The sequence below is a fragment of the Nipponia nippon genome, unplaced genomic scaffold (genome assembly GCF_047370975.1).
Source record: "Nipponia nippon isolate SJK-2023a ecotype South Korea unplaced genomic scaffold, ASM4737097v1 scaffold_7, whole genome shotgun sequence".
Classification (NCBI taxonomy): domain Eukaryota; kingdom Metazoa; phylum Chordata; class Aves; order Pelecaniformes; family Threskiornithidae; genus Nipponia; species Nipponia nippon.
In genome coordinates, this window is record NW_028262391.1 from 48,486,217 (window position 1) to 48,514,048 (window position 27,832).

General features: G+C 38.0%; 1 protein-coding gene and 1 long non-coding RNA gene across 3 annotated transcripts in view; one reads left to right on the forward strand and one right to left on the reverse strand.

Moving 5' to 3' along the window:
- Window positions 1–18,237, reverse strand: part of LOC148051060 (uncharacterized) — a 39,441-nt gene extending 21,204 nt beyond the window's left edge. The window contains exon 1 of the long non-coding RNA XR_015700589.1: window positions 18,111–18,237. This is a non-coding gene — a long non-coding RNA (uncharacterized LOC148051060). The remainder of the gene's footprint in view (window positions 1–18,110) is intronic.
- The window catches only part of CDYL2 (chromodomain Y like 2), a 61,235-nt gene that overhangs the window by 24,688 nt on the left and 8,715 nt on the right, over window positions 1–27,832 (forward strand). The window contains exons 1-4 of one of the 2 annotated variants that reach the window (XM_087740021.1): window positions 7,034–7,158; window positions 7,385–7,979; window positions 16,436–16,653; window positions 23,746–23,918. In XM_087740021.1, the coding sequence (XP_087596147.1) occupies window positions 7,625–7,979; window positions 16,436–16,653; window positions 23,746–23,918 (746 nt within the window). In that variant the 5' untranslated portion in view covers window positions 7,034–7,158; window positions 7,385–7,624. Of the gene's footprint in view, window positions 1–7,033; window positions 7,159–7,384; window positions 7,980–16,435; window positions 16,654–23,745; window positions 23,919–27,832 lie in introns of those variants that run through there. The other variant, XM_087740020.1, reaches the window with a different exon arrangement.

Genomic DNA, 27,832 nt, shown 5'->3' on the forward strand with positions numbered 1-27,832 from the left:
GAAACAAATTGTCCTAGCAAGTTTGTAGAGGGTGTGTTCACAACTGACTTAACTTCGTAACGTAAAGGACATCAAGAATTTGGTATGTCCTGCTTCTTGCTTTCCTTAAGAAATATGGACACTGAAATCCAATAATGAACTGATTTATTGTACAAAAGAAAAACAAGGATTTGATAAATGAAATGCATCATTATGCTTTAAAATAAATAGAAACTCCCATGTTCTTCGGATTTCCACATATGTTGTATGTGTTGATTAATGTTTGTAAGGGAAAGGGATTTAAACCATTTAGGGAGGAACAGACCTAAAGAGGTCTCCCCCATGCTGCATAACAGTTTTTCTGATGACACGAGTGCACACTTGGACTGCAAAGGAAAAAATCTTGCTCTTCCTCCATCTAAAGAACATTGTCAAGATTACCTTAACCTGCTGCTAAAGAATATCTTTATTTTTTAGTGCACTTTTCTTGCACCTTTGAAAACTGTCTTGCTTCCCAAATGAAAACCTAAAATACTTTTTACAAAATGATTACATTTAAGAATGACCAGCTGTTTGCTGTGCAACCTATCAACAATAAGCCCGGGCAGAAACATGTTCTGTATCATGAACTTATCCAATATGAAAGGGTTTATACGAGGTAATTGCCTACAATGACAGACTACACATGTTGACCAAGAAGTCCCATCCTGGTTCCCTGTGTCATCTGTCAATTGTCCTTTTCCAGGCCTTTCCCAAGGGGTAAGATCGGTCTATACAAAAATGCCCTTCTTCCAGTGCAAGGTTCTTGTGTATATTATTATTCCCGTTTGCTCCAAAAAACACAATCATTGTGGCACTTCCACCACAGGTATTGTTTACACACATACACAAAAGAAAGTGATTTAATTACATCCTGAAATTTATAGAGGGGGAGAGAAATGGGTTTAACATACTGGGAGATTGGAGCACTGTAAGTGCTGACCAGGAGAAGGCTGCAGTAAACAAAACAAGAGAAAAAAGGGGACAAAAATGGGTCCTGTTAGTAGGGTCAGCAATGGGGACAGATGGCATCAAGGGGGGGAACACAGCCCTTGCGTGGAACTGGAGATGTGGCACCAGGGCAGCTTTCGGAAGAGCCAGAAATGAACAACTGAGAGACTACACCAGAATTTCGGTTTCAGTGAGACTGCATTTCAGAGAAAGGTGGGACTTCCAAAAAAAAATGGCATAAGATCACTAGCGATATAAGTCTACATGGAAGCTGTGGTTGGCTGTTTTTCTGCAGGCTATCAGCCAGGGCTTCATTTGATCTAAACTGGCAATAAAGGCAAGCTCCTTCTGCCACAAGACCCCTTACGCAAAGAGGAAATCACGTTGCTTGTGTAAGCACGGAGCGAGGCTTATCTTTCCGTTTCTTTAACATACCTGGATGCCAGGGAAGGTAACTACCAGAGTATATACTTCTGCAGGCAAAGTGCTGAGTCCGGAAAAGTCTTAGGAATGTGAAAACACCACTTTTAGCAATAATTTCTAATTGCTGCATCACGACTGTAAAATACCACTAACCGGCAGCGCGCTTCTGGTTTTCTATATAAACCTGGACCATGGAATGACATAGCAGGAAGCCTCTACGGTGTTACTGGCTATCAGGAGAGGAAAATCAAAGTTGCAGGCTTTCATACGGGCAGCAGCAGGAGGTTTTACAGCATTTATTTGGTCTGTTGTAAGTCTTCATATGTATGTGTTGGAGGACACATATACCTAACACAGTGGTTTCCAACCATGTGTCATATGAGGCTGATTGATAGGCTTTTTCCAGTGAAAATGCAGAACTTTCGGGATTTCCCTAGCAAGTTTAACACCTCTTCTGATTCCGAGAAGATTGTAGAAAATTAGAAATCCATACGCTTGAAAAGAGAAAAAGGGAAGAGAATAAAAAGCAGCGTCTTCTTGACATTAACAGGGTGTACACTGAACTTGCTGGGAAGATGTCATTTGATGTTTTGCCTGTGAATAATTCAGCTGAGGAATGTCCTCCCTTTCGTTTTTGTGACTATCTAGCGCTTGCGCTTTCATTTTGACCTTCCAGGTGTTTACTGCTGGGGGTGTTTTGTAGCTGGCACATTCCTTGGATCTACTCTGTTTTCAAACTGTGGGTCAGATTCTGAGGAGACACCCAGCATCCCTTCCACTATTATTTTTCTAACGTGAATGCTGACTGCTTCAGAAGATACGGTGCCATATTTTTCATACATCTGGAACAAATGCTCCGATTACCAGATTTTGCGAAATTAAATACAAATGCAAGAGAAACACAAATAAGTTACAAATGCAAGCAAGCAAGAGATTTACAACTAATGAAATACATCATTTTTAAAGCAAAGGTAACAAAAAGGAGGAAGTTAGGGCAATAATGAATTTTTAAAAGACAAACATGTTGAATCAGATGGCCTTTATCTCTCTTAGAAATCTTACTGCCTTTCTTTCCTTGGCACGTTCTTCAAATACCCTTCCAACACCCTGAGGCACAACATGGGACAAAGACCTCCAATGAAAAAAACAGATAAAACAGTACAAGTCCTGTAACACAAGTTTTTCTAGTGTATGGCATGAAATGGGTCTGCTGCTCTGTACCATGCACTAACAGAGACCGTCCGAGCATCACAGTTTACAGTTTAAATTGTTTACAGAGATATGCATGGCTAGAAGAGAGGACATGTACTTATTTTGGAAATCAGTAAGTAGATACGCAATCTTCCCAACCTTTCTGGAAGTTTACTGTTCTCCTGGAAGGTGTTTTCTGGGAACATAAGGATTTTTATTTATGCTCTGTAGAGCTCTGGTGAACCGAGAGGAGTATACTGTGCTCCGACTTTACAGTTATATCTGTAGAAATAATTCAATAGGAATTACCCTTTTTCAACTTAGCCTAGATTTTTTTTTTTTTTGATAAGTGGACAATAACACTGCACTGGTAAATGAGCGATTTTGACCCTTTATCTTCGTGAAGGAAGATGTGTGTGTGTTGTACTATGCATATATAAGCACTTGATCGCCAGGTCACAACACTAAGTTTATGAAGCTCTACGTATTTGTACCATAATTGATTAGTATTTTTGTTGTTTCACATTAAGTTTAGAATACCAAATTTTTTTAAAAGGCTTTTATTTATGACTTTCATCCTAGTTTGTGCAGCTGTGTATAGAGCTAGGTTTAAGGCTAGTTGGAAGCTAAAAAGTGTGTTGCAAATGCATTTGCACAGATGCCGTGGTCTCATTCTATTTGTTCTCTTTAAACACATGTATATGGTAACATATCAGCACCTCAATTCATCCACAATTAGCCAGGAGGGGCAGGAAGAGAGAGAGTCCAGGCAAGTAATGGTATACATCAATTCTAGCACTCTCTTAACTGTGATACCCCTGCAAACTTTGCAGTCGTTTCACTTTTATTGAATTTAATTACTTAGTTTCCCAAACCAAATATAGTGAATTCAAGGATTTGGCAAACTGTAACTACCAAGGTCACTTTTGGGAAGATGTTGTTCAGTTCTCATTAAAGACAGAACTGAGGGGGAAAATGGAAAATCAGACATTCAAGCCATAGATATTTTCGGCATATTCTCAGAACTGTGTATTGCTTATTCTAGGGAAGGAATGGAAGTATTATTTCTATTAATCACTAGCTGTCACTGAATTATTTCTCATTAAGAAAACTCAAATGAATTTGTGTAGCCTTAAGTAAATGCAGAAAGATTATTACTTTATATACTACCTGTTAAAACAAATACACATCATTAAAAAAACAAAATAGTGATGATGATTGTTATTACTGCGGACTGTGCATAGAAGGAAAATGGGAGAGTCAGTACCAGGTGCGGGTAAAAACCTGATATTTATGCCCACACTGAAGCACTTCACTGTATGCAGTGAAGGAGCACAGTGGCACTCTGAAGGGGATAAATATCAATGAAGAACTCAAAGCCCCGAGAAAGAAAAGGGACCATGTTGAGAGGTCAAATATGTTCGATGCTACCCTCAAATGCATTCAGTAATGAACAATGAGGCAGTAATGAGGACGTGGCAAATATCTACTCAGACTTTTTATGCATCATTAGTCAAGCCAGTGGGTATGATGGCTGAACCAAAAAACTCAAGGAAAACAACTAATTTTGGATCAACCCACATTTTTTTCATTTTCTCCCCAGGAAAACAATAAACTGAGAAGGGGGTTGACCAGAAACAAAACATTTTGTCTTCAGTTTATTTAGTCCCTCTTTGTTTTAGTTTTGTTAGTTAAATTGGAAGTGAAACGTTGATAGTTTTGTTCTGAAAGCGCTGTAATGAAATGCTTAGTCTTTCCCAAATATATTTGCTTTCTGAATTTTTTTTTCTGAAACCATTTATTAAATTTGACCCAATTTCATAAATACTTTTATTCTCCCTTCATGATGTGTTGAGCTGGTTAATCACATTCTCCATTGCCAGTATTTTGTTTCCCAGGAACAAAGACCACTCATGTTTTCTCCTTTTATCCTCTTAATTGAAATGCATAATGCCTCATCACCAAAATACTTGAGTGTTTTCCATATTAAAAAATGCTCTCCAAGAAACCTCTTCCCTTCACTTTTCCTCCTTGTAGTAGAGCAACAATGTGAAAATGAGAAATCGGTATAGTTAAATTTAAAGATGTGCATGAGTGAAAAAAAGGTGAGGTTGAAGAGATGGGTTTTGTATGCAGTTCTGAAAATGGCAAGGTATTTGCCTGTCCTTTCTGAGGTTCTTCCTGCAGTGAGCAAGTCGGGGAATGCAGCTGGTGTAATCCCTGGAAAGAAAGAAGCTACTCTGAGGTAGCATCAACCTGACACAGAGTTTATGTTCCAGGTCCAAATTCCTGAATTAAAAAGGGAGGGGAATGCATGTATTGTTTAGCTAGTACAGACAGAATAGCTCTGAACCAGATTCTCTACAGTAATGATAGCTGTGGTCTACTGAGTTTAGCAGCAATTTAATTTTTTCTGCAGGACATATATATATGTATATATGTATGTTTTGCTGCTTGGTATAGTGAGCTGCAGTAATTAAAGTAACAAATCCACAGACAACCACAGGCCACTAAAGAGTTCCACAGTCTGATGTACAGTCTTTCTGGCTAGTCTCAGATAGGAGGATGAGAAGTATTTTAAAGCCAGGGATAATTTGGACAGCTGCCCTCTGTGAAGTCAACAAGATCATAATAAGTCTATTAGTTTGACAATTGAAAGCCACACATCCCAAATGAGGACAAAAAAAAATGCCAGTTCATTTTTTTTTGTGAGGACTTTTCCTCTTCAGACAAACGATCTCAAACTTGCCGAGACTGAGCTTCAGTTAATTGTTTTGCCACACTGAGCAATCCTGAAGGGGACTGTGCTCAATTCAGAGTCAAGAGGATGCCTTGCTCTGTTTCTGTGGTGGTTCTATGCAGATATTTGGTAAGACAGAGCACAGGAATGAGCTGTTTGGGCTGCTGCAGTTGAGTGCCCTGGAGGTGGAGGAAAGCTGTCCGCTATGACTCAGATGCAGATCTCTTAGCACAGTTCCCATGTAAATGAATTGAGATAGAAGTATAATGTTTAGTTGCTAATTACATTTAGACTCCTTTGGGGAACCCAAAGATTTCTATGAATGTACAGTTCCAGCCAGTGAACAGACAGAATTAATCCACTGGTTTGCTCTAACAGGGGACCTAAAAAGAACAATTACTTACACTGCTGTGATTGCCCTTCTTCAAGGTTAAATTCTCCACACAGATTCCACTGTTGTTCTTCACATGAGATGATTTTTCTTTGAAGAGCAATGAAAACTATTATATTAGCTAGCCACTTAAATTTTTCTAAATTAACAATAGTGCTTTTGGTTAATGATGATGATTTTTTTTTTTCATTAGTGGCATCTTTATCCCTCATAAGCCACATTTTTAAAAGATAGAAAAATTAAAGAATCGGAAAATAAAACTTGGGAGAGACTTCAAAAGGCTTTCTCATCATAACCCGATTTTCCAGCAGTGACCTTTCATGGCAGATGTTCGTCTAACAAAACCTGTTTGTTCTAAAGACCCTCCATACCTTCCCAATGTTACCTATTCTAATGCTTAATTCTTACTACTGTTACAACATTTTTCCTAATGACTTGATCTAAATTTCAATTGATGCAATTTAAACCCATGACTTGCTGCCCACTGATTGTGCTTGGGTTTCCATACGCACTCCCCCTCTAGTTGAGATCTTGCCAGTGCTGAGATAGCACAAAGATTTCTTCAGTTGCACAGCCCATTTTCCACAACAGCATGATACTGTTAATTCACCTTCAGCTTGCGGTCCCAACAGAGTCCCTTATCCCTTGGTGCAGAAATGTTCCTTCAACTGTCATTCTCTAGCATAGGTTCATGAAATTCATGACTTCTACGTAAGAATCCTGCCTTTATGCCTTTCATTTGCCTTTTTTTTTTTTTAAATTGGTGCACTCGTGAATTTTGTGTATTTACTTAAGTATAGCATTCATAAAAAATACAAACTTTTATAAGTTGGAAGTAGCAATGTGGATGTACACTACTGCAAATAAACCTTTGGTGTAAAATATTGTCATTGGTTATAATCAGTTCTCTGTTCAAGATAGTTTCAAGACATGAAGAAGTATAGAGATGTTTATAGGGACATAACGCATGTGTGGACTCAACAGAATGATCAGTAACTGACAATATAGCAAAACATGCTTTATTTAGCTCTTTCAGACAAGAGGTAGCTGAGGAATGTAACAATAACAGTCTCATTTTACAACCAGATTTTCAACGAAATCATGCTTTCATTAATGATATTCAGTCTCTCTCCTGTTTCTTCACATTGTGGCTATTGCAGGTTCCCAGATCAGATTTGATCAGGTGTCTATGTCTCTTGTTAATGTTTTCAGAAGGGGAAACAGCCTTGCTGTCAAAATACCACCGGGGCTACTGCATTCCTCTCCTGTATTGCCAGGTCTGTTCATGGGAACTCTTTGTCGAACGGGAACATGTAACACTGATTCCTAAACATTACGTCAAGCGGTTTATACACGCACCAAGTAGGTTCTCATCAGCAGTCAGCATGGTCTATATAGGATCCAATGGGAATATAAGTGTTGGACCATATCCTATGAAAATAAGGTAAATTTAAATCTGTAAAATAGGTTGCTACATTTTGGCTAGCCTGGGTGGCTTTCCGTGTCAGAGTCAGTTCATGTTTTAGGCACTACATTTCAGGAGAATCTCATGAATACTAAGGTGCCTTTACAATGTCAAGGAGGCCTTCCGAGCTGTAAATGAAGAACATCGTTTTCATGACCAAACTATTTTTCTCTCTAATATGATACTTTTTTGTTTTTTCTTTTAGGTGGAGAGGATTGTAGACAAAAGGAAGAACAAGAAGGGCAAATGGGAATATCTCATCAGGTGGAAAGGCTACGGAAGCAACGAAGACACCTGGGAACCTGAACATCATCTACTACATTGTGAGGAATTTATCGATGAGTTCAATGGACTACATGTCACTAGAGAAAAACGATCAAGACATGGGAAACAGGCCAGCGCTCCAAAATTTTTACGGGAAAGCCGAGGGTCATCTGTTGAGAAAATGTCACATAGGCCTTCTGAATCTGGGAAGTCTAAAGGGTCAACACACAAAAGGAAGAGAATTAATCCATCTCTTCAAAAACAGAAAAGAGGATATGCAGCAAAGCCAGCATCTGCTAATGACAGGGCTGCTAAAACTGTGACTTACCGAACTACTCCCAGCGGTTTACAGATCATGCCACTGAAAAAGCCACATAATGGTCTGCAGAATGGAGATGGCAGTCATGAAAAAGATTCTAGACATTTTGGGAATGGCTCACAACAGCAAAATATGGATTTAAATGATCATGAAGGAGAACAAAATTTGCCCAGCGTGTTGGAAGTTAGTAATGATTCACCTGTTGTGAATGGAATTGGTATGTGATTTAAACTACAGTCTTTTGAGGTGGGGGGGTGGTAATTGCAGCGACTGCAAACAGAGAGTCCATGCGTGGAAAAATCATTGTCATGCTACACAAGTGATATGGTGAGAAGCACATAAACATGTTTCATGCTCTCTCTCCGTATATTATACCATTTTTTTATCAGTTGGCTTCTCTACTTCCGTGTCCCACGGAGTGACGTGAAGCAACGTGGGCTTTCTTACATGCCTTTGCAGTGTAAAGTTCTTGTGGGGAAATGATGACAAGGCACGGAGTAGGAATGACAACGGAGGTATGTATAATACTGCAACTTTGGTTTTGTGTATCACCAAGTAGCAAAGCACTTCTCAGTTATGTGTGCACAGACCCAATGGTCTGGAAAGATCAGGATTATTTTAGAAACAGAATTAATAGCACTCTTGCTAAAGTATCCTGGTAAGTATGGCTGAATAACATTCAAGTTCCTCGGTATTATTGCTCATCATCTTCAGGAGTACTCAGAACTCCCAGGTCCTTGTCTCTGACATTGACTGGATACACCAGAAGTCGAAAGGCATACTTTATGGGAAGGTACAAACAGCCTTGAAGTGAACGAGAAGAAATAAGAGAAATTTCTTTCTAATCTTCATAGTTACTGACTGGCTTAGTTCTCAAAGAGTAAAGGTTTATGTTCTCTATAAATACTACGCAGTTTAATGCAACTAAGTAGCTTCTCATTATCTATGTGTCCAATCTTTTTTTTTTTTAATCCTGCCAAATTTAAAGCCTTGGTGGTGCTTTGTGGCAGTAATTTCCAGGAGCTAACTATAAGATGCATATTTTATTTGGTCAGGTTTTGGGGTTTGGGGTTTTGTTTGGGTTTTTTTAACCTTTACTTTCATTGAATAAGCTCTTGTCCTTATATGAAAGGATAAAGAGGAAAATGTCCTGTCAATCTGTGGGCAGCCCCAGCCTTTTCAGCCTTCCTACCACGTGGAAGTCTTTCCAGATTCCTGGTAGTTTTCAGTATCCTCTTGTGCCTTTGGTGTGTGGGGTTTTTTTAATACCTTTTAAAAACAGCAGGAGCTGTTCCAAATGATTTCCTACTGCTTACTGATAGAGTGGCGATACAACCTTTTGAGAATTACTATTTCTGCTGTTATACACTGTATAAAGGTTTTCATTGAGTTGCTCTTAGTTTTGGGTTTTTTTTTTCCTTGCTGGTTACAGTTAATTTAGAACACAGCTATATGTATGATTCTTTTCATTATGCATTTAATCTGCTTTACTGTTGCCAATTCACCCTTTTCTTATGACTCAGTGAAGCTCTTCAAATTCTTTCCTAGTTTTTACTCCACTTATTTTGTATTCCCTTCAAATTTTCCTCTCATACTTCTCTACCCAGTTCATTAATACGTACATTAAATAAACTAATCCTTCTGCAGGTCCCTGGGGCAGCCAACTACTAATCATTCGACATGATGAAAAGTAACCATTTGTTCCAATTATTTATTTTTATTAGCCACTTTCCATAGCCCATGATAGCACTCATTTCCTTAACAGCTTCTTGTGAATTGCCCGGCCAAAAACTTTTCAAAAGTCAACATAAATTATATCACCCCGTTTTCCATCTTCCACCTTACTGGCAACCGAGCAAATGCTACTTGATTTGGGAAGTAGAACTGTCCTTGCTTAGTCTTACTGGTGACACCTGTGACTGCTGGGATCTTTCAATCCAGGCATCAAATATCTTGTTAAAGACTCCCAAAATGTGTGGTCGGCTTTAAATGCATAAGTAGCCCACATGATGTCAATGATGACACTTAAAATTGAAAGTGCAAGCTTTTGTATTTTGATGAGTTTGAGCTCATATAAGACTGTTTAAAAAGTTATCTGCTTCTTTAAAAAGACTTGCATAGCTAATTACAGATGTGTATAAAGTTATTTTTCTTTGCTTTCTTACTGTTTCTAATGAAGTTTTTTTTTATCATTTTTTTTAATGTTATTCATTGGGAAAGTTCTGATACAAAATGCATCTTGAAAATGCATTCATTCCCACATTTTAGAGTCTTTTTTTTAATGAAGAACTAAAGGGCCACAAAGAACTGTAAGGTCAAATGAGCCTTTCATTTGTCCCCACAGAGCTAATGAATGGCATCCACCAGCCCCTGTTTGAATAATCCCTGTAAGAGAGCTCTATTTCAGTAGAAAGCTGCTTTGCCTAAGCAGCCAGGTGTTCTGCCATCTCAGCTTGAAGAAACTTGCACTACTCTTCAACAAGACCAACAATTTACTGAACTCCCTCAGTATTCACACTCACAGGGAAGCAGCAGAGAAGATGCCAGTGTGATTCTGCCATGTGTCCTGTTAGTGTCACAAACTCGTTTTAAACAAGACAGACATCCACTAAAACTGGTCTGAAATTTTACAAATTACAAATGAAGAAAGTTTCAGAGAAAAAAAATGCCAATTTGTTGAATAACAGAAGTTTTGTTCCAAATATCTTGAGTTTCAAAACTTTCTCCAAATCTGAGCCAAGGTCCCAAGGCTTTGTCCCTTGAGATCGGGAGCAATGTGGCAGTCTGCTTGGCAGGACTCCCACGTTTAGCTTTGAGGCAGCCAGCTATGCCAGAGGTTTCAGGCAGTCTGCCACAGAGTCTGGAAGTCGAAAGCCCAGAATGCCCCATCAACGCTCGCAGGGCTCCCAGGCACTATGTGTAGAACAAAGAGGGAGCCTGGAGGACCTGGGTTGGCTCCCAGAAGCTGTGGTTCCCAGGCAGCCCAGTGCAGAATCCGATGAAGCAGCCATTTGTGTCGGTTTTGAGATTGCCTATATGAAGCCCAAATGAATGTCAGACTCATTTCACAGCTAAGTGTAAGAGTGCACCGAAAATGTATATAGAAATTTTAAATTGGTCTAGAGATGAAGCCTAGATTAGGAAAACTCAAAAATTCCCCACAATTTGAAAACCCAGCTGCAGGCCCAGCTCTGCTACCAGTGTTGGCCTATGGTTGAAGACCTCCAAAACCCATCAACTTGAACCAGTATTCTTTCACATTATAATAATGTTTAACTACCTGTGTATTGAACCAAGCAATATAATTAGTAATTTATAAACTATAACTAACCAAAAAATATCTATTTTGTTTGTCTGCAGTATGCCAGTTCTGTTGAAAGAAAGAATAGCTATTTGAAAACTAGTTTTTGATGACTCCTTGAATGGGCTTCTGCCAGTCTGTGTTTGGTTTTGTGTATACATCCACTGGGGTACAAGTGTTTCCTGCTCAACCTACAGATAAAACTCTCACCAGTAAGCTATTTACCCCAGAAAGATGACTGTATACCTACAGATGTATGCACAAAATCATATATGCACCCTAGCAGAGGTCTGGAACCTGCTGAAGTTGGGACAGACCTTTCTTACCAAAACCTCTCTTCTACCTTCTACACATCCCGTCATAAGGAGAGCAGAGTCATCTTTACTGACAGTTATTTAAGGGTCTGCAAATTGGAAAATATGAAAAAAACCCTCCACAGAACATCCACTGATGCTCCCAGGAGCTAACAATACCGTTCTTTCTGATGATATTTATTGTCTTCTGTTATCACATTTCTGTTTCTCTCCAGATATTGTAATTGAGAGTGATTGTTTTGTCACGTTTCTTGACAGCATCAAAAAACATCCCCTTTTAATTTTCTCTTTCCCTTTTCTACATCACTCTATTTCTGTACCATCTGCTGAAGAATTTTTGCTTGTCATGTATCACTAACCACTGTTTTTCTCCATTACGAAAATCTTTGTAGTTTCATGGTGCCCTTAATTTAAATACTCTCTATGAACTTAGTCACTGCTTCCTCTTGTTTTTTTAGCTTGTTCTGTTTTATTTATTCTGGAGCAATACTGGCAGTAAAAGACAACCAAATATGTTTGCTTTCTCCATTTGGATAAAAACTCATTGCTTTTAGATATCTTACAGATGCTCCCTTAGCTGGAGAATTCTGAAATTATTAGTAAATTATCAACAGAACACTGCTTTTAAGTATGCACAGTATTAACCATTACCCACAAGAAAGACAGAAAGGAGACAGAGAGAGGCTATTGGGAAGACTGAGGAATGCCAAGCTGTTTTACCAGGGAGGGTAAGGGTGCAGGGTTTATTTCACCTAGAAAAATTAAAGCCCTAGCTCCATGATCGTTTTCATTCAGCATAAATGCATGCTGCTACCAAAAGGAACAGTCCAGCCCTCCATCCTATGATATCCTGATCGCTATTCCCATCCCTTTCCCTGCACTAGTTTTAGTACTCTTGAGGCTACAAGGTGAGCCTGATCTGTTTGAAAATTAACCACAGTTTTGCCAGAGTTTCCAGCCAGAACAGTCCACCAGGTCAGTTCAGGGTATGGCTACCTACCTGGATGCTAGTACCAGCACAAGGATCGCTACGTAGGGTGGTGGCACAAAGACTGCTCCATTAAACTGACTGTGATGAAGCACTAAGAAAAGGTGTAGCTGAAAATGACAGTGGCTTGAGTGTCCTCTTCTAGGGAGTAGAAGCAGTGGAAGTTGATGGGGAGATCCGAGTCCTCTAAAGCATTGAGTGATCTGAGGCTCATTGCGATCTGTTCTCTCTTCTCCTACTCTTTGTCTGCCTCATCTTTTTAGACTATAAATTTCTAATGTGTTTTCTGCAATGCCTAGTATAATGGAGCCCCAGTCTCGGGCTCAGTCTGGAGTCTTGAGGCACTTTCTAGTACCAACAGCAGCAGCAGGAACATCCTTACATGTTGTCCCCTTTGACAGTAGTGGAGTACTAGAGAAGATACAGGGACAGGCAACTAAAATGAAGAGGATTACAAGAATAAAAGAGGCTTCAGTTAGGACAGGGGGAGGCTGAGGGTGAATATGATCAAAGTTTACAACATCATCAAGGCCTCAGATAAAGTAAATGCGGAACTGTTGTTCACTAAATCCCTCAACAGCAGAACTAGAGACCACTCACTGAAACTGGTAGAACATCAGATAAAAGCACAGATGAAAGAAAATTCTTCTCTGTGTAGTGGCTACACAACTTCTCAAACTCATACCACAGGAGGCTGTGGAGACAGACAGCATCAACAGGCTCAAAAGGAGATTAGAGAAACCCATGAAAAGGTCCACGAGCAAATACTGAAGGAAGCAGGAAGGATGAATCCTCTCATGTTGTTATACAACACTGAGGGATGATACAAGGGCAGAGGACTGCAGAAAACAGCCAAGCTTGCATTTTCTCCTTAGATAGCATCTTTTGCTGCCATTCTTGAAGAAGGATTACTAGATGCACCAGTGGTCTGGGAATATCTGAAGTTGCCTTAAAAAATATTGAAACTTCTTCTAAACGTCAGTCTGTTTTTAGGTATTCCACAAGTTCTACTGCTGATGACAAACAAGGTAATAATTAGATTAAACTCCCACTAAAGGAAAGAATATTTTCTCCTGTTCTGTTTTCTTTTTGTACTTAGACTGAGCATCAAATACTCATTACTAAGCCAGTAAACCACATTTAGAGGTACCTAAAGCTTCCTTAGTTAATTTGTGACATCCTTAATTTGTTTCACATGCAGTATAGATTGCTTTGAGAATGCCTCTTTTTTCCTATGTCACAGTGATTTTTCATCATGACATATTAAGGCACTGTTACCCTTGTGTGCGCTAAGTGGGTGCTAACTGTTAACCCTCATGCAGAGACAGGCTGGATGCTTCACTGGCTCCAGAGCAAACCTTCAGTAGCTCCATCACCGCCATGCAATGGACATGCTAAATTGGCCTGGTTTCACTTGAGTGTTGCCTTTGGATTTTGCTGATCATTTTCTCCACTTTATCAGATTAAGCAAGATTACGGGGATGCACAGTATACTCTGAAAAAACTATTTGCTCACTATATGTTGTTCTGTTAATCATCCATTCCTGGAAATGACACTTATCCATTTATGTTTCTCTCATACTTAATTTAGATCTTTCTTTCCTCTGGTAAAATTTCTGTCAGCTGGCTTGCAGTTAAAATATTTTTATAAGAGCTATCGTTTCTTACATCATATATTTAATTTACAAACAGAATACATTACTCAAACAAAGAAGAATCCAACAAAAAATTAAAATAAAATTACTACTATGAGGCTTTTTGTTGAGCTGGATTATCTGTGTGAGTTAATCTTCTACCATTCTCTTACCATCTGTATTTAAAATCGACATGGCATAATCTTCAACACTAAGTAGATAATCAGTACAGTTAGTCTGACACATCTTCCATTCAATGTTCATTTGTGCCTCTGATTTTTTAAGTTCTTTACACTTTTTTCGGAGATTTAACTCTTCACATCTTAGTAGCTTATTGCTGGGTCAAGCAACACAGTTAAGGACTGAACAGATAAAAATGCAATATTTAAAAGTCTGCCTCAGTCAAATAATTAATTTGTTTCAGTATATTATTCCCAATGTTAATTACTAATTCCATTAGTAATTTCACAAGTTGATTTTTGTTTGTAAGAATACATGTCAAAATATATGCAGTAGCAAAACCTTATGAAAAAGAAGAAACATGCCATCAGAAATTATTCATAATTTTTAAAATTCAAGCACATGGTGATTTCTACACTTGTAGATAATTCTTGTCAAGAAAACAAATTTCAGATTCTGCTGGCTTCAAATGCCTTTTCTTCAAATTGATGATCTAATGTAATTTATCAATGTTTGCATTGCACCAGTTAACTCCTCTATTCAGTATAATATAGGTGATACTTTAGATGGTATCTCTTAATTCAACAATGAAAAAGTTTTATGATTGACTGAAATAGCAGGCTTTTTAACAAACATGAGTTTCTGTGTGTAGCTATATGTGCACACACATGCACACATTACATGATGAAGCCAAATGACGTACCAGTTAAATACTATTAAGCACTCTATATATTTTAACGTCCCATATCGTAACTGCAGTGTCTATACAGGCATTTCACACACTGTGAACGATTCCACAGGCCGTTGCCAACTGAGAGGTATCAGGCACTTCAGTTACCTACATAAACATCAAGTTGAAACATCGCTAATCCAAAATGAGGGTAAATGATTTTGGTTTAGAGAGTAATCTGTTACGAATTCACCAGTCTGTTCTATTCCAACAGAGCATCTTTAATTGGATAGTGGTCATTTAAACTATAAAATTTAAATCTATGTTCTAATATTCATGTCATCTGCCCTTTAAAAATTCCTGGCTATTTGATACCAGAAGCTGGAATGGGTCAGCTTTGGCAGGAGTAAAGAACAGAACAAAGGTGTTTTCATTCAGCTCTTTATTGGCCTTTCTTAAATATGGCGTATTGGGGGCTCATGTCTGTTTAAACAAAAAATAGATTTGGAAACTATTTCAGTGAACAGAGTGACTTTAATCTCTGTTCCTCAACAACCCGTCTCTGCTTTACTTTTAATGGCAATAGTGTGAAACATCTGTAATTAGAAGAGGACTATTGCATACAAATCTCGTAAAGATATTTTCAACATTCTGGCTCAGCGTGGTTACCAATCATAATATATTGCCTATTACAGAGGAACTGTAAACATAAGCAAAGTAATAGTTTACAGTTCATACAGAGTGTAAGTCAGAATAAACTGTCTTTTAAAATTGACGTACTATTACTCTCATTTATTTTTAAGGAGGAACTGTATCTTTCTTGTCACAGTTCCCTTTTTTTTCCTACTGCTGGATACCCTCCAAAATGGCATCAGCATTACTATTTTCTATGTACAAAGTCCAATATTAACATCATATCTGTTTTTCAAAAGTCAGTAATTATTGTTACTGTAAAACGTAATGAGCAGAAGCTTGGGATCAGAGCAAAGAGGATGGCTAACTGCTACTTCTGACGCTAACCACAAGGACACACGGAAGAGCATGCCCGTTGTGTCGGCTTAGTAAGAACTCCCCAAACTTACTGTCACATAGAGATGAGCAACAAGTGTCTATTCAGATTGTCACTTGAAACTGATAATGACGTTTTGGTCACCATAAAAGGAAGAAAATGTAACTTTGAAAGATGGGATTTGGACTAAACCTGTCATGTCAAGTTTTTCCAAAGCTGAATTAGGATTCTCCTATGAATTCAGGGATCACCCCAAATTCATAGGAAAGACTATGATACAATTGCTTTCATCCTCAAAGCAAAACTGAATCTCATTAAAAGTACCAGTCCTACATACTACAATTCACTGGATCTAGAAGTTGTCTGATCAGAGAACAAAAAGTACTGCATGTTGGAACACAGAATAATAAGAATGGCTTGAGGCCACATTTGACTAGCCAGGCATATTTTTGATTTATCAAATTTATCACATAAAGGCTATTGTAAATACCGAGCTATGTTTAAGCTAATAGAAACTATCACTCCATTTCTTTGAAGGTATAGACATAACTATGCTTTGATTCTTTCCATCTGAAAGGTTCTCCTCTGGCCAATGGAAGCTTGAATCTACACAGCACTGTGAAAAGGAAACTAGATGGGGAGAAAGATTATGTCTTCGATAAGAGACTAAGATACAGCGTGCGTCAAAATGAAAGTAACTGCCGGTTCAGGGACATTGTAGTCCGGAAAGAAGATGGTTTTACACATATTTTGCTGTCGAGCCAGACTTCAGATAACAATGCACTGACCCCAGAGGTAAGCATGTAGCCATAAAAGCCAAAGAAAGCCATCCTAATGTGTGGGTTATCTTGGAAACACTGCACTTGAACGGGATTTTATGTATTTTTATCCTAACTGATTATCGTAAAAAGGAAATATGGAGTTCAGATGTATCTAACTTCTTCACACTTGGGATTCCTATCAAAAAGAATGCAATGGAAATTAATTTTTAATTTACATGTCTGAAACCGAAAATTAGAAGTAAAGAAAGGAATGGCAGAATTGGTATTTCCAGCAGGGAGTTGTGTGATGCAGTTATTCCCATGTTGAAGTTACTGATATTTACTATCCTTAGGACAAATCTGGTCTCTTTTCATTTTATTAATTTAAATAGTGCTCCAGTGGTTGTATACAGAGGAATTTCAGGCTGTATCCTGAAACAGTAATTCTAAAAGTATACATTGATCGCCAATTGCTTTTCCTCTGAATCACTTTATGAGTCCTTATTTATGAAATCTTAACCAATTAAGGGCTCTATTCTCAGCTGAATTTCATAAAGTCGTACAACATATAAATGATATTAATGAGTTCCCTGGTTCCAAATGTTATACACTTGGACTTGTAGCTTGTACTACTCCAGCACATATACTGGTCACTGGAAGGGCTGAGCAGCTCTCCCTTCCATTCCCGGTGATCCCATCATAGTGGGCAGCAGTGCCCTGGCCTGCCTTGAACAAACGGGGTGTCAGTGAATGCCTGCATCAGGATGCATGTCCTGGAGAGCAGAGGACATGCTGGAGCCCTGTTCCACGTGGGCAGCAACGGCCTGATGGAAAGGGGTTACCATAGATGAGAGAGGAAACAACAGGAGCTGCCTCCCAGCACCAATTTTGCCTGTCTGAGCATTCTGCAGGCTGAGTTCCTCCGCGAGCTGCCCACAGCGTGGCAGATCTCTACCTTCGCTACCCTCCAGACACCCCAGTGCAGCTCTGATTTATACAGTAACTTTGAGATAAGAGTGTGTGAAATATCAGTTTGAGTAACATTTGAGGGAAAAGTAGATTGTAGCTTTGAGCAATTATTTTATTCAATAAGAAACCAAATAATTTTGAAATTAATTACTTAAAATGAGCTTCAGATAAAACCACTGGCAGGTATGATGGGCTCTAAATTTGACTCCCCTTCCCAAATGCACACCTGCACATGGACATTAACACACAGAATGATACTAAATAGTTAAAACATACATTTATGACTCCTAGTTTTTAAACTATATAATATTTTAAAGGACTATCTTGGTAATTAACACAGAACACCAAACACCTGCTTTTAATACTAACTCCTTAAAACGCATTAGATTGCATCAAATCCATCATTCCATCCATGTATTAATTACTGCTAATTGACACTGCAGGTAATTTAAACAAAGAGCTCAAGGGCCTGAAAAAGTATGAAATCAAGGACTTAACTACGTTCAGGCTGAACAGACATACCTTTACGTTGCTGGCTGTGCTGTTCCACATCAGCAGTGTTCAAATGCTCTAAGCAGTGAATTAATTCAGGCTCTTCAGGTCTGCCAAGCCAATCTGTTTCATTCTTTGAAAATTTTCAATATGCCGGGAACCCACCTCTGTGGAAGAATAAATGATAATCATATAATAGTAGTCCTCTTCTTGCATCACCGGCATAGACTATTTCTAGAACCTTTATTGAAGCTCACTCGAAAACCAGGAAATACATTTTAGAAAACTACACTACTGACCAGGATCTGGATGGGCAGGAATTAATCAAGGTAATGAGTTCTCCACATTGCGATTGTCTGTTTAAAACTCATCCAGGCTGAGAGCAATTGAAAGCTCTTGCTCTCTGAAGGCTGCTTGCTGGCAAACATGAAACGACTTCTTTGGCCTCGGTCCAGGCTGCAGCCCATGATCATTCACACCACAAAATCCAGCACCTCCAGTATTGGCAATTCCACATCCTTGCTGGCAATTACAGCAAAAATCCAAGGAACTGAAAGGAGGAAGATGTTGAATGCCTTGTCCCTACAGTTTGTCACCCACAGCCATAGCTGAGACAAACTGACAGAGTATTTTAGGGACATTTACAACATTTTCAGTTTTGCCACCTTTTATCACCAGTGCATAAAAAGTACAAACACAAAATTCCTACAAAATGAAGAAAGCGTGTTTCATTTTGTCAAAAGAAACACTAACGTCAAGCTTTATTAGACATTCAGTAAATTATGTTTGCCAAATAGTAAATGATTAATTTACACAGAGCAGGCCTACTTGGTGTGGTTAAAAAGTGCTCTGGTTATTCTTGGCCATCTATGTTAGGGAAAAAAGAAAAGGTGTGCACTGCCCACAATCATTATAAAATTAAGCTTATACAAGATCACTCTCACCCCTAAACAACGCTGCTTCCCTTTGTGCTTTTTCTTAATCTTCAGATGAAATTTAATAGTTTTGTTCAACCATTGGCCTCTGCTATTTATGCCAATTTAATTAAACTAATGAAGAACTTATTTATTTAAAAAAAAAAAAAAAAAAAAGAAAAGAAAAAGAAAAGCTTAGAGAAGTCTGCCTGAATCTTTATCCTATGTTTTTGGTAACCACATCACACCTGTGGGTTTGTGCAGGTGATTTTAGCACGAAATGTGCCGATGCTCCTTCCAGCAGCATTTGCACTGATTGAAGTTGGCTCAGTGCCACTCTAGTAATTAAGTTTTTTCTCCAAAATGTTCAGGGCACTATAGAAATTCTTTCTTATGTTTTACAAGACCTTATAAAACTTCCAAGCCAGTGTCATGAAACAGCACAGCTTGTTTTTATTTCAGTGGCTTCGGCTTGCTACTTTTAAAATTAATTTTTAAAATAGATATGTAAAATATTTCATCATTATAAATTCCATTACGGCATTTTCTCTCACGGGTCTTTTGCTGCTTCTGAAGTTCTTTCTCCAGTGATGATGTTGCTGTTTTAACTCAGCACATTTCAAGGATCCAAATTCTGTTTCAAACTGAAGATTAAATGGATCCATCCACTGGTTTTACTTTACACTATTGACAGAGCTAGGAATTAATATTCCCCCGAATTAAAAGCAAAGCATACCCTAAACAGCTAATGTTTTCATTGAAGACTGATATAACTACCTCAAATATGCTTCTCATACAAAATAATCGGGTTTCAAATTTCTAGCCATGAGAATTACAGGGTTTGAACTTCTACCAGGTGAATTTTGGAGCACTGGTTTGCCTTCACTTTTCCTTACTTACAACTTTTCCTGACTTTAAAAAAAGAAAAAAAAAAAAGGCAGGTACAAGTTTACTGTTATCTGTATTTTTGCTCTCATACAAAGACAAATTGGTTTTTTGGCCCGTACTTCTGCCTGAAGCCAGCCTTATAGGTTCCTAAGTCCTTAATTTATCAAACAGAAAGGACTCGGAATCTGTTTGCACAAAGAGTCAGTAAGTAAGAAAAAGTGTATTTATGTAAAAAGGAACGATTGTGGAAGAGGTTCTAAGAACAACTGAAGGGCTTTAAATTTTTCATTTACTGTAATATTTACAGAATATTTACCTTTAAGAATATCAACACTGAATCCTTAGAGATTCAGAGAAGTTTTAAACTAATATTTCTATTTATATGGACAAGAGACGTCTGTTCAAGATACTTTGTATAATTATGGTGATAAATTCCCAGCTTCCTGATTTCCCCAGAATGTAAGCAATATTGAAAGCAAAGGGCACCAAATGACTTTTAAAATTTCCTACGTCCGGTGACAGGCATTAAAATAAGCTCTTAGAAGTGTAATGAAGTTTTTAAACATCTTATGTTTATTTTGCAATATAAGGTGTCCTATTACAGAACTAACTAATTTATTTTCTTGACAGGATTATAAAAATAAGCAACTGTTGAGGAAGTGATAATTTTATTATATATTTGGGTTTCAATAAAACAGTAAGTGAAGCATTAGGCTCGGTCTAAATTTATAATTCAATAGATTTTCATAAGCAAAAGAACTGGTTCATAGTGTTTTGTAAATACTTTCTCAGAAATTTTAGTCAAATGCACGCAAATAAAAATATTATCCCCACAACTGAAAATTAACTAAAAGACCATAAAAAAAGCTAATTAAAAAAAGCATGGAACTGGAGAATACTGATATGGAGCCCTGCAAATACTATTATTAGATCTGGTCCAGTAGAGAAAGTAAAATTTAATTGGACAAATGCCATAGTTATACCAAAATGAGGAAAGGTTTAAGGACCATGGCAGAGAGAAAAAGAATATGAAATCTGACAAAGAAAGGTACCTAAAGACACATAGTATCTCTATATTTGCAAACTGAATCCACTGCTGCATTAAATGGAAATACGTACTTAAAACCAGACAGCAGTTCTGAACTAAAATTATATTTACAGTACTGCAGTTTAACAGACGATTCTGTAACCCTACAGACAAACCATCTTTTTTATCTGTGTTTTATTGCTAGTAGCTTTCCTATAATCATATAAACATCTGTAGAGAAATACCCATACCCAGATAAATCAATGAGGAAAGCCAAGATGCCAAGGCATTCGGAAGCAACAGCGGGCAGCAGGTTGGCTGTAACTAGCCTGAGCGACAAGGTGACCACGTGAATTTTGGACTGCGCCAGCAAAGGAATCATGGCATAAAACAAGGGAGCGAGAATTGACTTTGCTGGCATTGGTGTATTCCACTGAGCCTCCGAGCACCTTTTGCTGATAAAGTTCATGACTAACTTACAGATATTTTTTAAAAAAATACTTTTTGGAGACTGAAAACACGGATACATTATGGTTTCCTGGCTTCTGATACTGTTTTCTTTTGCTAGAAACTAGTGGAGCAGTGGAACTAAATTTCCACTCCTGCTCAAAAATACTATCCAAAACACTGTCAAAGCCTTCTCTTTTCAACTATATCTGAGAAATCAGTTCCGAATAACGGACCTTTAATATCACCCTCTCCAAAACATTGAAAAAACAGCAATAGGACAAGATTGGGTTTTCCTACAAATAGTATAACCTCTGCTCAGAAGTTTGGTATACTTGTAGATGGCTTTAGCCATCCAAATCAATGAGAGGTAAGATAAAAAAGAGACAGGTTTGTAATGGTAATGATGTGTTTGAAGGATAGCAGTGGTAACATCAAAGAGATGGTACATATGCAAATATCACTGGAGGGAGGGAAGCAGTAAAGAAACTTGCTGAATGGAGTAGCATATCGTGGCATCATATTTAAAGCAACACTCCTCATTGTATATACAAATGTTTGACTGGTATTCTCAGATATTCTTCACACATCCTCCCTAAGAAAGAGCAGATTTTGAGAACACTAAAATAAACTAAGAGGGCAATCTTGCATTCGCGTGGAACTAGGAAAATCAAAATACATAACTTCTTTTATTCTAACACCTACCACCTTCTAAAGTTGCTTTTTTTAACTTTGAACAGAGGTTTTAGGGTTTTTTTTCCTTTGTTTCCCCTTTACAAGAGGTGCGGTTTTGCTCTGTTTTTACCAACTGAGGGCTGAGACAGCCTCTGGGACTCTCAGAATAAACAGTACTTGTAAAATCGCTGATGGCATTTTTGTACCTGCACAAGAATTTCAAATACACTTCCAAATTCTGCTGCTTTTAATTACTTCACTTCCACCCACTGTCACATACTCAGTATTACAGGCGTTCTGAAGTGCACTTGTAAAAGTGAAGCATCTAAAAGTTCACCACCTGCTTTCTCGTGTCCCGGTCTCAGCAGCCCGGTCTCAGATCGTTACTACGATCATTTTTGTGCAAACACATATGGAAAGCAGGCAGGTAGCATTGCACTGCATGGTTTGAATATACAAGTTCAAGCTTGGTCTCACAAGCCACAGGATTTCTAATAAAAGGCTGCCTAGAATGGTATAAACAAACCTTCTGTTCCGTGTTTAGGGACATTTCTTAAATAAGGCACTTCAGAGATCTAAAGAATTTCTGGAAACAGAAAGTAGCGAACAAAAATAATCACGAGCTAAAAACCTTGGTTTTCTCTCACATGGAAACCGTATTTAATCCCCCACCCACATTTTGCTATCTTTTACCTAAATTTACACTAACAGCAAATCTTCCAGTACAAAAGAGAAAAATTTGACTCAACGGGACCCTGTCTGTAGGAAATACTTGGACACATGAGTATGTTTTAAGCATAGGAGGTGTCACACTAGATGCAATCATGGCCCTTGAAGTGAGGAGCAAATCGCTGAAGCGAAGAGGGGAAGCTGAAATGGCTGAAATCAATTCCAGCTTACAAACTATGCAGAATTGTGACCAAACAAGAAGTTACCCATCAGAAGTTTATGAAATAATATTTCCTTTTAAAAATCACTAGAACAACAATTCTCTGCTCAGATGAAAGGCCATTTTCTTACACCACCAGCCGCTCAATTCTATACAGATTTTGATGAGGTTTGATTTATGGTGCAATTAATAGCTTGATCCAGTTGTAAATCAGAGTCAAAATGTCTCTCTTTCAAGTGACTTTTTTGCTCTAACTTTTGTAGAGTTTAACAATATCACTGACCACAGAAAAATGAATAATATCTTTGTCATGTTGATGTATGTGATGTCCTCTTGTCCTGCTTTGCTCTGGTTGAAGTCATATAAACCAAAGTAGCTGAAGAACTGAAAACTGGGGTTTATAGATTTTGCTTACAACCTGTTGAGGTTAATAGGCTATTGTTGTGATAACCGTGTTACTGAGGATACAGTGATGTACACTGAATATACACGACGAAAATAAAAAAGTTATATTTGAAACTATTAAATTGCAATCAAATAGCATAAGCTGGCTAGAATTTCCCATAGAATAAGCAAAGAACAGCCAAGTCCTAAAAACTCTTTGAATTAGTAAGCATCAACAAAGCACTTCCAAATATAAAATATTTTGTAAACTCTCAGTGTTATCATTCTAAGTATATTAAAATTATATAAATTTATATAATTGATGTAAGTATTAATAGTGCCCAAAATTTAAGTCTCTCAAAATCAATAAGGTTTGTAAAACTAGGGAAATGATATTGAAACGGCATGCATGTCGAATTGTTTACTTTTCTTTATCCACAGATCATGAAGGAAGTTCGGAGAGCATTGTGCAATGCATCAGCTGATGACAGTAAACTCTTACTTCTCAGCGCAGTGGGAAGTGTATTCTGTAGTGGCCTAGATTACTCATATTTAATTGGCAGGTTATCCAATGACAGAAGAAAGGAAAGCACTAGGATTGCAGAAGCTATAAGGTGACCCAAGCTTACCTATGATCTCTAAATTATGAAATGCAGTGTGTGATTATAAAGATATTTATCAGGTCCAAAAGTGTTGTATATTTAAGTGTTGATTGCATTCTAATTATAGTCCTACAAATTTGTTTAGTAAGAAGAACCTTGGACCTTTCCTTATTAGAAAAGAAAGCACGTTTATTCTGGTGCTAATATCCATAGGGATTTATTTTATTCCAATTCTCTGTATTTAATATTTCAAATCATTCCTCCAAATTCAAATACAACTTTGTTGTTGTTTTTCCAAATTAGCTATTGCTTCATGTTCTAAAGCGGTTCCTGAAAGGCAGATACTTTACTTGTTTTAATGTTCATCATTTTAATGAATTTCAGTACAAGTGGGAATCCATGGCTTACTCATATTCTGTTGAAATAGCAGTCTGCCACTGTATTTCAGAACCTTATTAGAAGGGTCTCCATTCTTTTTCTTAAACTTAAATTACTTAATATATATGTAAATGTAGTTTTATTTTCATAACTAAAATGTGACTTTCCTTATATGTATCACATTACCTTAATAGAAATCCAGGGCTTATGACACGCAGTCTACAAATCAATCTGCACAATACATCACCAAATATTTCCATTATCCACAAGGTATACTTTATACTTATTTGGCAGATCTTCCAGTATAAATCAACATTACTCCACTAAAGCCAATGATATTTCACCAGTCTATACCAGGAGAGGGTTTGGTCCCTTTTTTTCTCCCCCACTTCCTACGAATAAATATTATGCTTCTGAGAGCTTTAAAGCTTTATGCAACAGTTCTATGAAGGAATATTAAAGAATTTGTTTTGCAACAGATCTATATTTTGGATATATTAATATAACATAAGATCAGGTTTAGTTACTGCGTGACATGTATTAGTCACCAATTATCTTGGTTACAACTACTGCAGATCAGTTTGGATTCTCAGTTTAATACTTCGGAAATTCTCAAAGCAGTAATTATTTTGAAAGAATTTAAAATGTACTTCTTAAATATAATAAATTATTATGTGTTTTTAAGACTCTAGCTATGCTTGAATATCACGTAGTGATATTTAAAAAATGAAAAACCCTTTGAAGGACACATCCTAATTTCTTGTTTTTAATGTGAGGGTTTTTTAATAACGTGGAACCAAATAAAACGTGAGGGAAGAAAATCACTATTCTTGTCTGAAAACACAGGCACACTCACACTCCATTAGAAGATACAAATTTAATATTATTCATCTAAATATTGTGTAGATACGTATTGTTATATATGTATACATTTATCTACACACATTTAATATACAGGTATACTTATCAATTCAACACTTAAATGAGTATAAGCCAGACTATGATACTCAGTTTTTCCATCCTTGGACTCACAGAATATTCCTGAAATACTGGTACAATGTACTGCTCCTTGTCAAGAATGTCGGCTTCAGGCCCACTGGAAATAGATTTTTATTGTACTTCTGGAAACAATACGCTTTCCATTTAGCGCACTCTGTGCTTTCTGTGAACAAAGGACTCAACTCATGGAAAATATACTGTAATAAGAGTAGAAAAAAATGTACACTTTGCTTTTTCAATGGTTAGGGTGTCCTAAAACACAGTAACGGACCTCTGCCTCCACTACTACATCAAGTTAGACTTGTATCAAAATGGAATTAAAATCTTGATTACTGTGTGTTTCCACTTTCTAAAGTATGGATCTCGTATACTGATCACAAGTTAAAACTGAAGTTTAAATACCCATCAAGTCTCATCTCACATGAATGATTTATTCATTTGGCCCCTGTCCTCATCCACTGCCTTTGGGGCTTGCAACTCACAGATGTGTGGCACTGTAGCTTCTCTCCAGGTACTGAACATAGATCCATCAGCCTGAGCTGCCATCATCCAGATGTGTGTCCGGCATTGCGCTCCTGGAGCAGGGAGAAGGCGGACAGACAGACTGCACTGCAACTGTGCATATGTGGCCTACAGAGCTCTGCAATCAAAAGACTGCCTGGAAGGCATTCCCAGCATCAGTCTCACATCATTACTCAGGCATCATTATGTGACCCGATACATATAAAATTCTGGGTGTGCTCAGAAGAAAACAAAGAAGGATGACTTTACTTGTTCGACGTCTTTATAGCCTTGATGTACTTATGAGCCCTGACCTGCAGCAAGACCTCCGCAACAATGCGGAGGTATCTGAGCATCCCAAAATTTATCTGATGGTCAACTTCCTAGATATCCTCTAGCAAAACCAAAAGCCTTCTGCATGTGACACTTTTTCCTATCTTTGAGCTTCTGGCTCTACTGTGCAACAACAGTTACAACTTTAAGTCCTTTTCAAAGACTGCCTTGAATTGAAACAAGTATCTTCTAGCCCAGAAACTGCATGTGTGAACAGTATGGTTTGAAGAGGTAGAAACATGCCAGGCTTGGGTACAAAGACAACTCACTGAAACAAATAATGTACCAAACAGGGAACACAGATAAGTGCAGTGCTGGACACTGCAGCTTCTGTAGACCAAATGCAGGCATTTGTTCCCCTCCTAAGCTCCCAGTATTGTAGCCTTCCACTCCATCCTATAGGTGGCATGTTCCATATCCATCCATTGTACCATCCTCTGTGCTCCCCATCCTTCCCTCATGACAGAGGGTCATTGTGTCTTCTCAGTGTTCTGGTCCACTCTCTCCCCATCTCCAGGTCCTCCCTTCCTTGCTTACTCATATGAGGATTTCACATTTCCTTCAACTCTTGCCCTCCATTAATGTGTTCTGCTTTGTTCTTCCTCCTCATCATCTAACCGTTTCCTCCCCACATCCCTAATTGCTTTTCCATATTCACTTCCAGTCCCATTTATCACCACATGCTTCCTGCTTTTCTCCACAACAGTTTTTTTCTGCTGCCACATGGTCCTCAGATCTGCTGCCACCATTTATCCATAGTTTGTTCGTTTTGCCTATCATTCATCACATCCCTGTTCCCATCTCTAGTCCTACTTGGAAGGCTTACTTGCTTAAATACTAAGGTTCTCAAAATTTTGGACTCCCTCAGGTGCAGTGATCCACAGTCCTTACTCAGCCATAAACAACCGAAGAAATAACGAGATAAGGTAACAGCATTGCTTCTGCAAACAAAAATGAACCACAACTCTCCTTAACCCTGCTATCTTCTAGAAAGAAATGATCTTGAACAGACGAATATGATGTTCCTTATTTCACTCTCTTTGTCTTGCCTCTGATCTTCTGTTACTTGCTGTGTGAACAGAGCTGCATCGATTCCCATGAGTCTCTATTTTCCCAAGGTCAAAAAATCAACTCTTTACTAGCTAGCCTGGAAAACAGAACTCATTCATGGAATATTTAATGCTGGCTCACCTCAGACTCTTCGTTTTCATTTAAAATATAGCCAATGCCCTTACACTTCAGTCCAGTAAAATACTTATCTTTGGTACGTTTTCCATTTTTTGCCAAATCGGCACTCTAACCTGCAAGGCACACCTCCTGTTCTCAGATACTGAAGTCTAGGTCTTCTTGACCTCAGTGGGAGAGCTGCAACTCATCAAAGGGCAGGTTTGACAAAATGTTCTTTCCTAAAATCTGTCAGCAAGGATGCACTCTGGGTCTAATAAATACCCAGTGCAGGAGCAGAATCTCCTCTTTTGTTTTGAATCTGATTTATACATGTCTCTTTTCTAAAGAAATTGAGCATCTTGTTTGCCTCCATATACCTGCTGTGCACTGAGCTGCTAGAGCCCATAATTTGCCCACAATTACATTCATGCTTTTTCCTAACTGGTGTATAGGCTGTTCCATTCAACAGATGTCTTTCCACAGTTGCTGGTAGGTAATTTATTTAAAATATCTCCTCATTGCACAGAATTTAACATGTTCTAGTTCAT